This window comes from Etheostoma cragini, chromosome 11 (genome assembly GCF_013103735.1).
Source record: "Etheostoma cragini isolate CJK2018 chromosome 11, CSU_Ecrag_1.0, whole genome shotgun sequence".
Taxonomy (NCBI): domain Eukaryota; kingdom Metazoa; phylum Chordata; class Actinopteri; order Perciformes; family Percidae; genus Etheostoma; species Etheostoma cragini.
This window is the reverse complement of record NC_048417.1, coordinates 12,157,281-12,171,765: the sequence shown is the minus strand read 5'-3', so window position 1 is coordinate 12,171,765 and position 14,485 is coordinate 12,157,281. Positions and strand designations below refer to the sequence as shown.

General features: G+C 42.3%; 1 protein-coding gene across 3 annotated transcripts in view; it reads right to left on the bottom strand.

Moving 5' to 3' along the window:
• Positions 1 to 122: 122 nt before the first annotated feature.
• Positions 123 to 14,485, bottom strand: part of col4a1 (collagen, type IV, alpha 1) — a 42,148-nt gene continuing 27,785 nt past the window's right edge. For 2 of the 3 annotated variants that reach the window (XM_034886251.1, XM_034886253.1), the window contains 27 exons: positions 13,626 to 13,794; positions 13,428 to 13,520; positions 13,092 to 13,196; positions 12,187 to 12,284; positions 11,121 to 11,271; positions 10,900 to 11,013; positions 10,371 to 10,538; positions 8,570 to 8,659; positions 8,297 to 8,449; positions 8,070 to 8,168; positions 7,771 to 7,860; positions 7,310 to 7,449; positions 6,765 to 6,891; positions 6,561 to 6,641; positions 6,324 to 6,422; positions 5,496 to 5,546; positions 5,222 to 5,407; positions 4,840 to 4,973; positions 4,669 to 4,741; positions 4,421 to 4,492; positions 4,105 to 4,233; positions 3,903 to 4,001; positions 3,608 to 3,820; positions 3,322 to 3,499; positions 3,078 to 3,192; positions 1,991 to 2,163; positions 123 to 1,623 (listed from right to left, as the gene is read on the bottom strand). In XM_034886251.1, coding sequence (XP_034742142.1) covers positions 1,542 to 1,623; positions 1,991 to 2,163; positions 3,078 to 3,192; positions 3,322 to 3,499; positions 3,608 to 3,820; positions 3,903 to 4,001; positions 4,105 to 4,233; positions 4,421 to 4,492; positions 4,669 to 4,741; positions 4,840 to 4,973; positions 5,222 to 5,407; positions 5,496 to 5,546; positions 6,324 to 6,422; positions 6,561 to 6,641; positions 6,765 to 6,891; positions 7,310 to 7,449; positions 7,771 to 7,860; positions 8,070 to 8,168; positions 8,297 to 8,449; positions 8,570 to 8,659; positions 10,371 to 10,538; positions 10,900 to 11,013; positions 11,121 to 11,271; positions 12,187 to 12,284; positions 13,092 to 13,196; positions 13,428 to 13,520; positions 13,626 to 13,794 — 3,282 coding nt within the window. In that variant the 3' untranslated portion in view covers positions 123 to 1,541. The remainder of the gene's footprint in view (positions 1,624 to 1,990; positions 2,164 to 3,077; positions 3,193 to 3,321; positions 3,500 to 3,607; positions 3,821 to 3,902; positions 4,002 to 4,104; positions 4,234 to 4,420; positions 4,493 to 4,668; positions 4,742 to 4,839; positions 4,974 to 5,221; positions 5,408 to 5,495; positions 5,547 to 6,323; positions 6,423 to 6,560; positions 6,642 to 6,764; positions 6,892 to 7,309; positions 7,450 to 7,770; positions 7,861 to 8,069; positions 8,169 to 8,296; positions 8,450 to 8,569; positions 8,660 to 10,370; positions 10,539 to 10,899; positions 11,014 to 11,120; positions 11,272 to 12,186; positions 12,285 to 13,091; positions 13,197 to 13,427; positions 13,521 to 13,625; positions 13,795 to 14,485) is intronic. The other variant, XM_034886252.1, reaches the window with a different exon arrangement.

The window sequence follows — 14,485 nt, the reverse complement described above, 5'->3', positions numbered from 1 at the left end:
CTAATTTAATACACGGGTCCATAATGACCCGCTAACACTTGAGATGGCAGCAGAAAGCTAACACCAGAGGAAGGTTAAAGAACTGAAGAATAAATCTTTACATTTGATACACGCAAACCAAATGTTTGTTTATTTATTTAAGATTATCCCCACTGTAATCAAGTGAATACTACTGAAACTGTACTTCATGGAGCATTTCATCACAACCAAGCACACAAGACTAACAAAAACTGGTTACAGTCAGTGTAGAGTAACTGCTGCATGCATTTTTAAATCTCTAATCTATAAAGCTCTGAAAAGGGACATAGAAACTATGTTTGGGGTCCAAGAGGCCACACTTATAAATACAGTCCTCGTCATCTGTCCGTGTTTTACTCTAATGCATAAAATGATGTGATGACCCTTCACTCTTAGTTTTGCGGTAAACCAACAGGTATAACAAAAGCAATTCACAAATGGGAACAGTCAAATACATGAGCAAAATAGCAAGTACATGTCATGTGTATGTACTGTATCTATACATGTGCATTTCTTTGGGATCAGAAACATTTGATTTATGTAATGTGAGAAGAGTAAATCTTTTAACACACACGCTTCCAAACACAATGTTCTGACAAAGTAAAAGTAAAGAAAAGTTTTTTTTGTCTATTTCACTTTGTGCATCTGTCTGAGATTATGTCAACGACAGGGTTGTGCAACAACATATATGCAGACATCACAAAAAGCACAACACTTACAAGCAGCTCAAATCCATTCAGATTTGTATACTCACAGAAATACACACACACGCCAATGCTCTTTCAGTGCTGTTTTGTGTGTTAATAAGACGCTGATTGTCAGATGTTGAAATGTTGTTTTTAGATCAATGGAATCTCCAATACACTCAAGTCCAACATATTCTCATAACTCTTATAAATAAAAATGGACTTAATAACACAAAAAGTATTTCAATAATAACCTGAGGATAGTATGTTGAAGTATGCTAGAGAGGAATGCATTATATTTACAACAGAGTGACAGTTATATATCTGTGTTGGCAACATTACAGTGATTTAGCAAATGGCAAGTGTCTGTAACCAGTGGTAAGTCCAATCCTTTACGTTAGTATGTTAAACAAGTTATAATGTATAATAATATGTGGCTATAATCTTTGAATGCTGTGGCAATGGTAGGGAGAAGGAAAAAAACAAAATGGAATAAGGCAGATAAGTAAAATTGAATAGCACCTGACTCACACAAAATTAACACCAGTTTACCAGTTTAGGGGGCATATAATCAGTGCAGCGGTAAACTGGGTGCAATTCTTTAGAGACATGTTTTGATCATGTTGTGTACTGCATGGAGCAAAGGCTGCTTGGTCTCTGTGTTCTGGTTTGTAAGGTTCCATCTCCGGCTGTTTTGCAAACCACATCTCTGTCCCTGTCCCCTCACACATGCAGGGAAATAGCACCATCGTGAAAACAGTACGTTAAGCCAAGTCAAGGACGTCAAGGCACGTGGTTTTGCTAGCAGGTTGGGAAGTAGGACTCTGGTGTTAGGGTTTATGTCCTCTTCATGCACACCTGACAGCGGCTTATGTGTGTTCGGAGACTGCCTGCTTTTAGCGTTGTGGGGACAGGTTTCCTGGAAAGAGGTAGAGAGACAAAAACACATAATGTAAATGTAGAGGAAATTTGATAATGGCAAAACAATTAAAAGTAACATTACACCAGGCTAAAAAGTCAGTGTTTCACTGTCGCTTTTGCTTGAAAGTTTCAAGCCTTTTTCAGCTCTGGTTGGGTGTAGTCAAAATGTGCTCTGTTAGACCTGTAACCACACCCAACCAGTAGTGTCATGGTGTCCTGGAGTACACCTGTGCATCACTGCAGCAAGGTGAAAAGTTAAACCACTGAAGGTCATCAAAAGTAAGGTTTTCTAGAAGTGATAGTTCACTCTTTGATGTGAAATGGGGGGAATCAAGAAAAACATTGTCTGTGTGTTTCTGTCTTACGTAAACATCTCATTGTCTTCAATGGTGGCGAGCCAAAAGCTGTAGGAGTTGGCGTAGTAGTTGCAGGTTCCACGACCATGACACTCGATGAATGGAGCACTGCGGAATTCCTCCAGGCAGGAACCAGGAGAGGCCAGAGCCTGGCCTGATCCCTCAGCACCAGCACTGGTGTGCTACACAAACACAAACAATGGAAACAGCTCATTGACCACCAAAAGAAGGCCAATCTGAAGAGAGCTATTGCTTGATTACTAAAAGTTCTGAAAGGGTTACTTTGGCTACGTATATGTATGCATGTACATGTGTTAATTACTATGGGTGTATGGTCATCGGTATAGAGGATGGTGTAAGGGGGAGGGTTTTGGAGATTGGGCTGGGTACGTGGTAGCCTGGCTATCACCACACCAAGCCAAGCTCAATAGATTTGAGACTGAGCATTGATCTGGGGAGTCTGCTCTGTATTTTCTCCGTACAAGAGGTGTGAACCAACGGACTTAGTTCAAATGACTCTGTACGCAATTGGAAAGTCCAATGATCCAGGTGATCAGAGAAGCCACAGTGGCATCAACGGGTTTGCTGCACTTTTTTGGCGTTCGGTGGCCACTATGTTTAATGTAAACAAGAAGCTGCTTGGTCGCTTCTCTATCGTCATTGTGTTAAACCCACCAATAACTTGACAGGCAGATAAGCCCGTTTGTGATTGGATCCCGCAAAATTAGAAACTGAAGCAGAAGAATTAAACGTGCAGGTTTCCAGACCGAGCTGCAGGCCAAAATCAAATCACCGGTTTGTTGTATCTAGTTATGTGGCGGATTTGGTGTAGAATGGTTTTGGGATACTAAGTCTATTTACATTATATTGTCCAACAAATGTTCCTCTTCATATAGTCAAGCAAACACTGATCTTAAAAGAAATGAATTCTTTTCTGCTGACAGGCTTTAAAGAAAAAATGCAACAAAACAAAGTCTGCACACCGGAAAATGCTTCCCAGATTTTACTGAATCATCAAAACTTTGGCTTGGTTGGCGTATCGGGGCTGTGAGGAGGAAATTAATGTGTCTGTGAGATCTGATCCGGTTTGTCTTACCATGACAAAGGAGTAGCCAATCCACAGAGAGTCCCAGCCGTGAGGGCATGGGGGGATCATGATGGTCTGACTGTGAATTGCTATCACCATCGCTGGGGCTTCACACACAGAACACCTGTCCACACACGTGCGCGCGCACACACACACCCACACACACACACGTTAGAGGAGCACAGTATGTGAAGGTCAAATAAGTATTTTACTTACCTAAAACACACCAGTTTGGATAGAAATACTGCCATACCTGCTGATAAAGGGTTTGATGCCTTCACCAGTGATGGGTGCCATGCTCATGGGCATGGGCTCAGGGGAGGTGAGCCAGTAGGAGTAGTCATTACGGGAGGCAAAGTTGCACACGTTGTTAATGTTACAGAAGAGGAAGGGCATGGGGCTGAACTTTCTTAGACAGCTGCCTGCCGTACCTACAACAAAGAGCAAGGAGACATGTTATTCATACCATAAACCCTTTGTGCTTTCTTGATTCCAAGTTCTTTCTTTTATTCTTTCTTCTTTCATGATGTGTTTCTCACCTAAGTCCTGTCCATGGGAACGTTCGTTGCCTTGTACGTAGAGCAAGGAGTAGCCATCATATATGAGCGACGTTCCCTCAGGGCAGTGTGGAACCTCCACCGTTTGGCTATGACGGGTTACCAGAAACCCATGTTCCATGGAGGAGGGGCCGGGGAGACCCACTTGACCTGGAACACCGTCAGGTCCTGGGGGGCCAGGGTGTCCTCTAGGTCCTAAAGACATAGAGTAAATAATGAGTAAGGTCAACAACACAGCAGTTTTTACCCACACCTTTAATCCTTGTGAGCCTCTCACCCTGTGGCCCCGGAAGGCCAGGATCTCCTTTGGACCCAGGCTGACCATGGTATCCAGGAATGCCATCTTCGCCTTTTGGTCCCGGAATACCTGTAACACCTGAGAGAAAATAACAAAAAGGACCAAACAATAAGAAAATGGATACAGAGGACATGTGATCAGGAGAAACATTGTTGGATCATAATTTTAAGCAAAACGTTACCTTGCAGTCCTTTCTGTCCAGGGAGCCCAGATGGCCCCTGGGGTCCCGGGAGGCCTTGAGGCCCTTGGAATCCGATGTCTCCTTTGACGAAGATGCTGGGGCCGGGGGGACCAGGGGGACCTACATTGCCTGATATACACAGTATCTTTAGACACTTTTTCCAGATGATCATTTTGATTTTTAGCAGTTTATGGAGGTCAAGTAATTTGATTACCAGAGACATGAGTAAGCACAAACTAAATGATATGATGTAATTATTCTAGTAATTGAGATAGAGGTAGTTTAGAATATTGACACACTAAGGGGTGTTTTTTACCCTTTTCTCCTGGGAATCCTCTGTCTCCAACTTCTCCTTTGAATCCAATGTCCCCAAAATTACCTCTTGTACCTAGAGTTAGAATTAAAAATTGGTGTGTTTTAATTGTCAATCTCGTATTTCTGAAACTATATGTGCTTCTACACACACACGCGCGCACAAACACACACACACACACACACACACACACACACACACACACACACACACACACAAAATCATAGACTATTACACGTGTTTGTCCTCACCTGGGAAGCCAGGGACACCCTGCAATCCCCTCTCTCCTTTCTGTCCATCAATACCTGGAAGGCCAGATTGTCCCTGTAATAAGCACACACATACACACAAAATAATATTAAAGCAGCACTAACATGCACATAAACTAACATATGACATGTAAAAACAGTGTAGTGACGTACAGGAAGTCCAGTAACTCCAGGGTCACCCTTGTGTCCCGACTCTCCCTGGAAACCAGGAAGACCCTGGTCTCCTTTGTCTCCTTTTTGTCCGTTTCTGCCTGGCACACCAGAGGTTCCTGGTACTCCTGAGGATCCTTTTGATAAAGATCCATTACATTATTATGTAGTAATAATATAATAATAATTATTAATGTTATTATTTTTATTATTATTATTATTATTATTATTATTACTATGAGATCCATTTTACAAAATATAACATGTGTTTTTCAATTCTGAACTCTTTTCACTTGTAACTGCAGCTCTATAATGTACTACATTTAGGTGAAAGGTCCTCATACATGTAATAAATAACTGCTAGCCTGTCATGTATATGGCATACCTGCTTCTCCTGGTTGTCCTGTTTCTCCCCTCTCTCCCTTAGGGCCCTCCAGAGAGATACCAGGGAGACCCCTCTCTCCTGTTTCCCCCTGGGCCCCCTGAGAGCCCGGAAGTCCCTTGTCGCCTTTGATACCAGAAACACCTGGATGACCAGGAGGGCCAGGGAAGCCAGGACTACCTTTGTCACCTGGAGAGGGAAATATGTCACATGATGAAACTCTGTTTGGCTCCAGTGATGAAGGGATTCTATGAACCAATGTTGAAAGGGCTCTAACCTTTGCCACCAAGCACTCCAGGTGGTCCGGGGAAACCTCGGCCGGGTGCACCTGCAGGAATGAAGAAAACCCATTAGAGCCAGTGTCCGTAATGTTTGGATCAGTAGTGAGGGGTCTGCAGATGTTAGGGTTTATGGACCTAAACCTGCCCTGGGTCTGCAGTTATTACTTCTCTCTATATTTAGAGAAGGAACTGCTACCTGAACCCCGGATTGGCAGTTTTTACTTTAAAGTTTATTTCTTCCAGTAAAATGTGCTTGCGGTGATTGAAGGTTTGGGTCAAGGGTCCCAAATCAGAGTAGGAAATATAAGGTTGAGAGGCTTGTTGTGCTGTAGTATTGCAGACCTTCGTCTACAGCACTGCAAAAGAGGCTCTCGCTAGTCCACACAGCACTCCGGGATTTGAGAAAAAGTGCTCTGGTTAATTGCCATTTCTTTAAACAAATCGCAATCCTCTTGGGCGGTGCTAAGCGACAAAAGGAGCCATGAAGCCTATGCAAAACAGCATTGGGAAGGAACTTGTGCATTCAAAGGTTATTTTAGTCGTGCAACAGAAAACTCTGATTGGGCAGACAGCCTAGCTAGCTGTCTGGATTTACCCTGCAGAGATCTGAGGAGCAGTCCATAGTCGTCATAAATCCACCGGAGTTTAGAATGCCAACACAAAGAAGGAGGAAGTGGACATGCGGCTGAAAAGTATAAAATCCGGAGAACGGAGCAACGGAGCAATGCCGAAAATGGAATGTCGAGGACATAGAATAATTGGGCTGGGACAGCTATTTAACACACTTGTAGATTCTTTCTCCTCCTCACTCTTATTACACTAACCTGTGTCTCCTCTCTCCCCTGAGGATCCAGGGATGCCATCCACTCCAGGTTCTCCCTTTTCACCTGGAACACCAGGAGGTCCCTGCAAGCCCCCTTCACCTGGAAGAGAACAGGTTTACAGACTATTTGTTGCTGTTTCCTAGGATGGCAGAGACACATTCAATTCTCAGTGGATTTTTTTTACAGACAAAACCCTTTTAACATAAACTGATCTCACAAAATAGACAAGTTACATACCAGGCCGACCGTCTCGACCTTTTTCTCCTTCAGACCCCTGCAGCCCAGGCACACCCTTCTCGCCTGGTCTACCTGGCTGACCTGTACAACACACACACACACACACACATACCACCCACAATCAGAACCCACATGGAATAACAACATTTGATTGTTATATGAATGTATATCTAGCATTGTAGACAAATAGCATACAAATCTGACCTGAATACCCAATGGTTCCTTTGTCTCCCTTGATTCCTTGGAGTCCTGGCTGGCCAGGCATACCCTCAAGACCCTTCAGACCCCTCTCTCCTGGTGGTCCTGGGAATCCTGGCTGGCCTGTCTGACCCTGGCAAAGTAGAGGAGTGGAGAGGGCAACTAAATGAAGACACGTAGGTACTGATGATTGTTGAGAGGAACAAGTTGAATAAGACAGTACATATGACATTTAAACTGACAGAAGCCTTTGCATTTCCATCTCTGTTGGTGGCCAGATAACCTTATTTTGCTCCAAATTTGAAGTCTATCCATGGGTTTTGTTATATTGGAATCCTTTTTGGGCTCTTTGGCTTTTGCAAGATAGTGTCTTATCTTTTGTACTGATTATTTAACTGGGGCTTTATTGACCACCCAAGCAAGTGCTCCACTACCAATGTCCAATGTCACACAAGATGAGCAGTCAAGCTTATAGAGCCACAGTAGAAGTCTCCGCCTATTTTCATGCAACTACTGTTGTAAAACATTATTGTAATAGCCAGCGGATTTACCTTTTCTCCTGGAGTTCCTGGGAGCCCAATACCTGGGACTCCGGCTGTTCCCTTGTCTCCTTTCTGTCCATCTGTGCCTCTGAATCCATGATGTCCTGGTGTACCAATATCTCCTTTAGAACCCTTTGGACCAGACGGACCTGCACAAACACACACACACAGACACACACAGACACACACACACACACACACACACACACACACACACACACACACACACACAAACAGACAAAAGGCAGATATTTACTTAAGAGTTGCATTTAACTTGCATTAAACTGAGTTTAACACAGTTTAAACAGTTTCTCACAATTATATTGAAAGTATGTAAAATGTAGGTTTTTTCCTTTGCTTGAAACATTCTCAATACAGCTGTTAATAAATCTGTCTTTGAAGGAAAAATGTCATGTTTGTAACATAAATACACACACACCCACACACACTGGCTAGCATTTCCATCTTACCTGGTATTCCCATCTCTCCTACAGCGCCCTTCTGTCCAGGTTGTCCTATACCACCAGGCTCTCCAGGGAACCCAGGGTCTCCTTTCTCACCTGAGACACATCAGTGAGATTGAAAAATTAAAATCGATTTTATTTCCCTCCATTTTCATCAGGTGAATGAGAATTGACCAAAATAAGAGTTAAATGAAATAAATATGACAAAGAAAGATGATGACCAAATGTTGTCTACATGGTTTAAATATCCCATAAAGACATTAACACATTTTAACTTGTTGTTGTTAAGGTGGGCATGTGCTCACCTGGTTGTCCAGGTAATCCGGGCTCTCCATCTTTGCCTGACAATCCAGGGTTACCAGGAAGTCCACGGTGGCCCTTCTCTCCAGCAAACCCAGGTTCACCTGATTGGAAGATAGAATTTAAAAACAAACTATTTTTAAACTATGGCTCAATAGGCACAAGCACCAATGGACCTGTCCATAACAAATCAGCCCATATACTGTATGTAATGTTGTATGTTGTTTTATACCTGGTTTTCCAATATCTCCCTTCTCCCCCTTCATGTGCTCCATGTCAACTTCGCTCATGTTCCCAGGAGGTCCCTGAAGACCTCGATCTCCCCTTTCTCCTTTAGCTCCAGTCTCTCCATCATTGCCTCTTGGTCCAGTAATGCCGGGATCACCTGAGAGAGACGGATAGAAATTATTATTGCTGCTAAAACTGAAAGGTTTATACTTTATGACCAGTATGAGAGAGGCAAAGAAAAGAACCATAATAGTTTTCACAATGTGGGTTTCCGTACCTCTTAGTCCAGGAGATCCAGGTGTCCCAGGTGGTCCAGGGAATCCTGGTACTCCTGGTGTCCCCATGACCCCCATTTCACCTTTAGAACCTGGTAAACAAACACATACGCACGCATGAACGCACGAGCACACACACACCCATTGGCAGGAGATTCTGAAAATACACTAAAAGTCAACCTTTCTCCTTCCTCATTTCAGAAGAAAAGGTAGGTTAAATACTATAACCTTATACATTTCTGCCACAGTAAATTCTCAAACCTTACCTCCACTGCAAAAAGGATGAAGATGTTTTAAAACAGGCTTACATTATATGATTAAATCAGGATAATGTGCATTTCTATCACATTGTTAAACAGCAATGAAAACTCCGTAGGGAGTTGGGTTGGGAACCGGAAATTGGCTGTTTAAAGTCCCCTTATAAACCAAAGTATGGTGGTGGACTGGTAGCAGCAGAGGTGCCAGTTCATCTCCTGGGCACTGCCAAGCTGTCCTTGAGCAAGGAACCGAACCCCCAAATGCTCGGGCCGCCTTTCCATGGGCAGCCCCCTCACACTGACATCTCTCCATTAGTGCAGGTATAGGTACTGAGCATGCGTGTTTAATTCAGGCCTGTCTGCAATGTGTGTAATAACAACAGAGTGTAAATTGTAATTTCCCCTTGTGGGATTATAAAAGTATACGTTTTATTATTATTATTATTATTATTATTATACTCACTACTCTGCTGCTGTGAGTTTCTCTTTTAAACAGAAATACTTTTACTTTGCTGTTCTTTCGTTTGGCAATAAGCTATTGCCAATGAATAGAATTCATAGAATTCTCATTTATTTTTACGAGCCAACTGCATCACAAACGCTACTACTTTCTTCTGTGAGTTTTAAACAGACGGTATAAAATAGGTTTTAAAGCAGTCCCAAGTGCTGCAATGCTCTTCCTTTGAAGCTTCTATGTTTACAGGCTTGTGGTAATGCTATAGGTGCCAAAAACAATCAGTTTGGTTTGGTACTGTCAATTTGTTTGTTTTATCATGGTTCATGTGTGCAAAAAACATTATACTTTGTGAAAAAAACAATCGTGGCAGTGAATCGTGATATCAATTCTAAGCTAAAAAATCGCGATTCATATTTTTCCACGAACAGTGCAGGACTACTCCTGACCCCTTACTGCACAGATGGCTCAGGTTTAAAGCCTTCCACTATTATTAACACTGAACAAAATGATGGCAAAGCAGATGCATTGAAATGACTTCTGATGGCAAAGGTATTTCTGATAAGAAATAGAAACACAGAGCAGCAAATTGGTGAAGTTGACTACACAGTCATACTTAAAGCTGTAGTGCGTAGTTTCTTTCACCCCCATGAGGAATTCTAAGTAATGACTGCTGTTGCATCCACATGACACAAGCCTTCCGTGATTGCACAACCCCCCCCCTCTACCCCCACCAACCCCTCCTCCATGCAGTTCAAAAAACATGATGGACTCTTCAGAAGAGGTCATTATCATCACTCAGTTTCTGCGTGTGAAAGTTGCTGGACAACACCAGTTTCTAAACATAGCCATACTGAGAAATACAGAGAGTTTTTATAGTGTTAATTAACTTGTATCAACTTATATGGCAATGACTTGAATGAAACATATTTTGTAATTGATAAAAGAAAAAAAGTTCTGCACCAAAGCTTTAATTAATTAATGCTGTAAAAAATGTACATTACATTCATTGTATTGGGGACTGGCCTTTATCTATTTGTGCAAGTGCAACAAGAAAAATACAAAATACACCTACACATCGGTCAGTCTCACCTTGGTTTCCAATTGGTCCGTCCCGGCCTGGTAGGCCGTGCGGCCCTGGCAGTCCTTTGGGACCTGGGCTTCCTGGGAACCCGGGGGTTCCCTTCTCTCCCTGAGGCCCCGGCATGTCCAGACCAGGAGGACCTGGGTAGCCCTTTTCTCCTTTTACACCTTCCCTACCTGTTAAACATGCACACATACACATATATTTGTAGTGAGTTCCACAACCCCAATTGCCAGTTTGACAGTTGTCAGGTGAGGTAAATCAAGAGTATGCTTCACAATGACAGCAGACATTTTGACTTAACAAAGATCACAGATGTATGGAATGTTACTGGTGTTACTGATTAGATTACGATGGTTGTGATCCATTCACGTATCTATCCAAATGTCTACATATGCACAATACCTTGAAACTGAAGCAACTGAATGGAACTAAGACATCATTAGTCTGATTTATACCTGTGCTTTACCTTTAGTGACATATAAAAATGTCTTCTGTTGAAAATTTCATATGTTTGAATGATGAGTTTGTGCTCACCGTATGGTCCAGGCTCTCCAGCTTGTCCTTGTGGTCCAGGGGCTCCGGGGGAACCTTTTCCTGGAGCACCTGGTAAGCCAACCAGTCCCGGAGGTCCTGGCGGTCCTAAGTCACCTAATTTTGAAGGCCAACGAAAAACAATGTTGTACTTGGACTAAGACAATGGGTAACTAAATCCAGCAATGCTTCACACCAGAGTAGTTGAAAGTGTCTTGTGGTACCTTTGACTCCCTGAGGTCCTGGGGGTCCTGTCTGGCCTTCTTGTCCAGGAATACCAGGTAGTCCAACGCCACCCTTTTCACCCTGGAAACCAGTAATTCCTGGGAGGCCCTGCGAACCTTTTGGGCCTGGAAGACCCCGCCCTGGTTCACCCTGCAGAAGAGAATATAAATTGGGACTTATGCATCTCAACTCAGGCAATAGTGATTTTACTCACATTTTTTTAAACAAGTAGGTCATGCCCATCAAATCAGGGGTCTTCAACATTTTAAGGCTAAGGACCACTAAGCTGAAAGAGAGACAGCGTAGAGACCCCCGTACTGCATATATAGCATACAATTGAGTTGCATATTAAACTTGGCCATATGGAGAAAAGTGAATAGATGTATTATACAATTTAAATCATATTTTAAAGGTCCAATATGCAATATATTGAAAAAATCCAAAAATGCCCCCAATGCATCAGTTATATATGTAAAAACGTGCTACAGTTGTGACGTTAGTACACCCATGAAAGCAGCAGACAAAAGAACAGGATCAGCGGAGATAGATTCTACCCGACCTATAAAAAAAAGCGGCATGTTTCTAACAGTTGCGTCACCAGAGACATAAAAACCCTGGGTAGATATTAGAAATGTATTTGAAAGACGGACACAGCTTAGAGCCCATAACAATGCCAAGTTAGCTAATTTCCTCTTGAACCGGTAAGCATTACCTACACGGCTACAAGGGAATGGGCATTTTATGTCATTTCAACATTTGTGTGCTAACATTGAATTATAGATATTAAACGTAATTTTTTCACAAATAGACCATTTTAACTAGCTGATGTTTTGTAATTCATATTATTCTTTATATTTAGACATTTGAATTAAAAAATTACTGATAGTATTGTTCAGGGTGTTGTAGTGTTTCTAATGTTTCCAGTAATTACCTATTTGTATTTTTCTGAATTTCTGTTAGTTGGAAGATTACAATACAGACGGAACAAGTCTGACATTTACATTGTTAGTATTTCTGTAATTTTTCGGTGTATTACTCAAAATACATAAGCAGAAAAATACACACTTTTTGTCCAGGTGTACCAGATTTTCCAGTCAAGCCATCCTGTCCTGGTCTTCCTGGCTCTCCTGGTACTCCTGGAGCTCCAGGAATTCCACTGATTCCTAAAAAGATGGACAAAACAGTTCCTCTAAGTTTGGTTCTGTTCGTGTTGTTGATGTTCCGATAACGTAACTGGAAAAGCTTTCGATACTGCCCAAAAAGGCTGGTATTGGTGGTTGCCTGGGCAGCTCACCTGGTAGAGCGGGCGCCCATATATAGAGGTTTACGCCTCAACGCAGCGGGCGTGGGTTTGACTCTGACCTGCGGCCCTTTGCTGCATGTCATTCCCCCTCTCTCTCCCTTTTCCAATCTAAGCTATCCTATAGAAATAAAGGGCCTAAAATTGCCCAAAAATTCATCTTTAAAAAATAACAAAAATAAAAGATGCTGGTATTGGTATTTGCAAGTACTGGAGTTTGCTGGGGTTTACCGTATCAGATACTTTAGCCCCGAAGAAAATCTACTTTAAAAGTAGTTTAGTCATGTCCTTACGACTCACTGTCAAACTGGACAATAAAAGGAAGTTCTGTGGCATTCATTGTTTGAGGTTGTTCATTTTTCATAAAAGGTTTAACTTGAGCCAGGCTGACAATAAAGATAGACATCATATCACATATAGGGATGATTATGTTCAGCTGTTGATAAACATGATAAAACATTTGACAAACTGGAATCAGATCAGTACTCGTATCGGCTGATGTGTATGTTCAGGTATCGGAATCGGTTTTGGGGAGCAAAAGCACCTCTAGTTTATGTACATATCCTGTGTTAGTTGCTTTACATTTATCTTGAGGGATTTGTAAGTATGCATTTAATTTCTGTGATGCATTCAAGGAGAGGAGGAAGAAGGTCAACATGGAGGAACTTACCTTTCGGACCAGTTGGGCCTGGAAATCCAATTCCAGAGGGTCCTTGATCACCCTTTGGTCCAGGGAAACCCGGCAACCCTGGGTCTCCCTGCAGGCCTCTGTTGCCTGCAATCAACAACACGTTGCATGGTCAACAGGATCACAAACAATCTTCACATATGTGTGAATCTTATATAATTATATTTATATATAATTGTACTCTGTATTATTGTCCCCAATTTTAATGTTGTTTCACTGATCAAGATTTAATTCACTGATTAATACTCAAGACAATAATTTCAAATCAATTTTTTTGCAGAGTATATATGAAAACAAGCTAACTTTGGTGCTGCTCACCTTGAGCTCCAGGTTCGCCGTTTACTCCACGTGGTCCAGGTACTCCCTGAGGTCCAGGAGTGCTTACACTTTTACCTGGCTCACCTTTTGCACCTAGGGGTCACAAGGTATACACGTTATCAATGACTTAATGTACAAGTGTGTGTGTGTGTGTGTGTGTGTGTGTGTGTGTGTGTGTGTGTGTGTGTGTGTGTCTACCAGATGGTCCAGGATGGCCAGGAATGCCTGGTCTTCCCTGGCTGCCCTTCTCTCCAGGCTCCCCTGGTCGCCCGTAGCCTGGCAGGCCCGGTGGACCCCTTTCTCCTGGAGACCCAATTATACCAGGGTCCCCATCTGGTCCACGCTCACCCTTGATGCCCTCTTTGGCCTGAAAGCAATCAGAGAAGGCGATGCCCAGTCTCCTTTGACTTAAGATTGAAAATACATTCTTAAACTAGAAACTAGTTAATTGTGTGTGGATATTGTGTGTGGTTATTAGATGTTCATTGAAGCATTGGATGAGATAATGTATGATTATTTTCTGTGTACGTTAACTGTAGGCTTATTGTGTGTGTGTGTGTGTATGCGCAATTTGTTGCCATTTGTTTCTCTTAACTACCCAAAACAAATTTCTCTGATAGGAGACAAAAAGAAGCTTGTCTTATCTTGTGAAATTGTCCTGATATACATAACAAACCACAGACTAGTGTTGTACTACTCAAGATGGGTACAAGACCAATCTTTTAAAATCTTGTCTCCAAATCATCCACATTTTTACTCAATCTTGTCTCGGTCTCGGATGAACAGGACACTGGATTTTATTTTAAGACCGGTCAAGACCACAACTGCAGGGATTGAGAGGGTGGGATCTCAATTTCCCTAAATTGCCTGTGCGTTGTCTGTTTTTTGCCTATGTGTTAAAACTTGCATATGCAACCTATAACTTAAAGCTACATTGTGTAAGAATTTCTAGTAATATCTAGTGTTGAGGTCATATGTTGCAACCAACTCCCACACAGTTTTACAGTATTGCAGCTACGATAGCCGTCACGCTTCAAAAAGCGAAATTGTACAAAAGG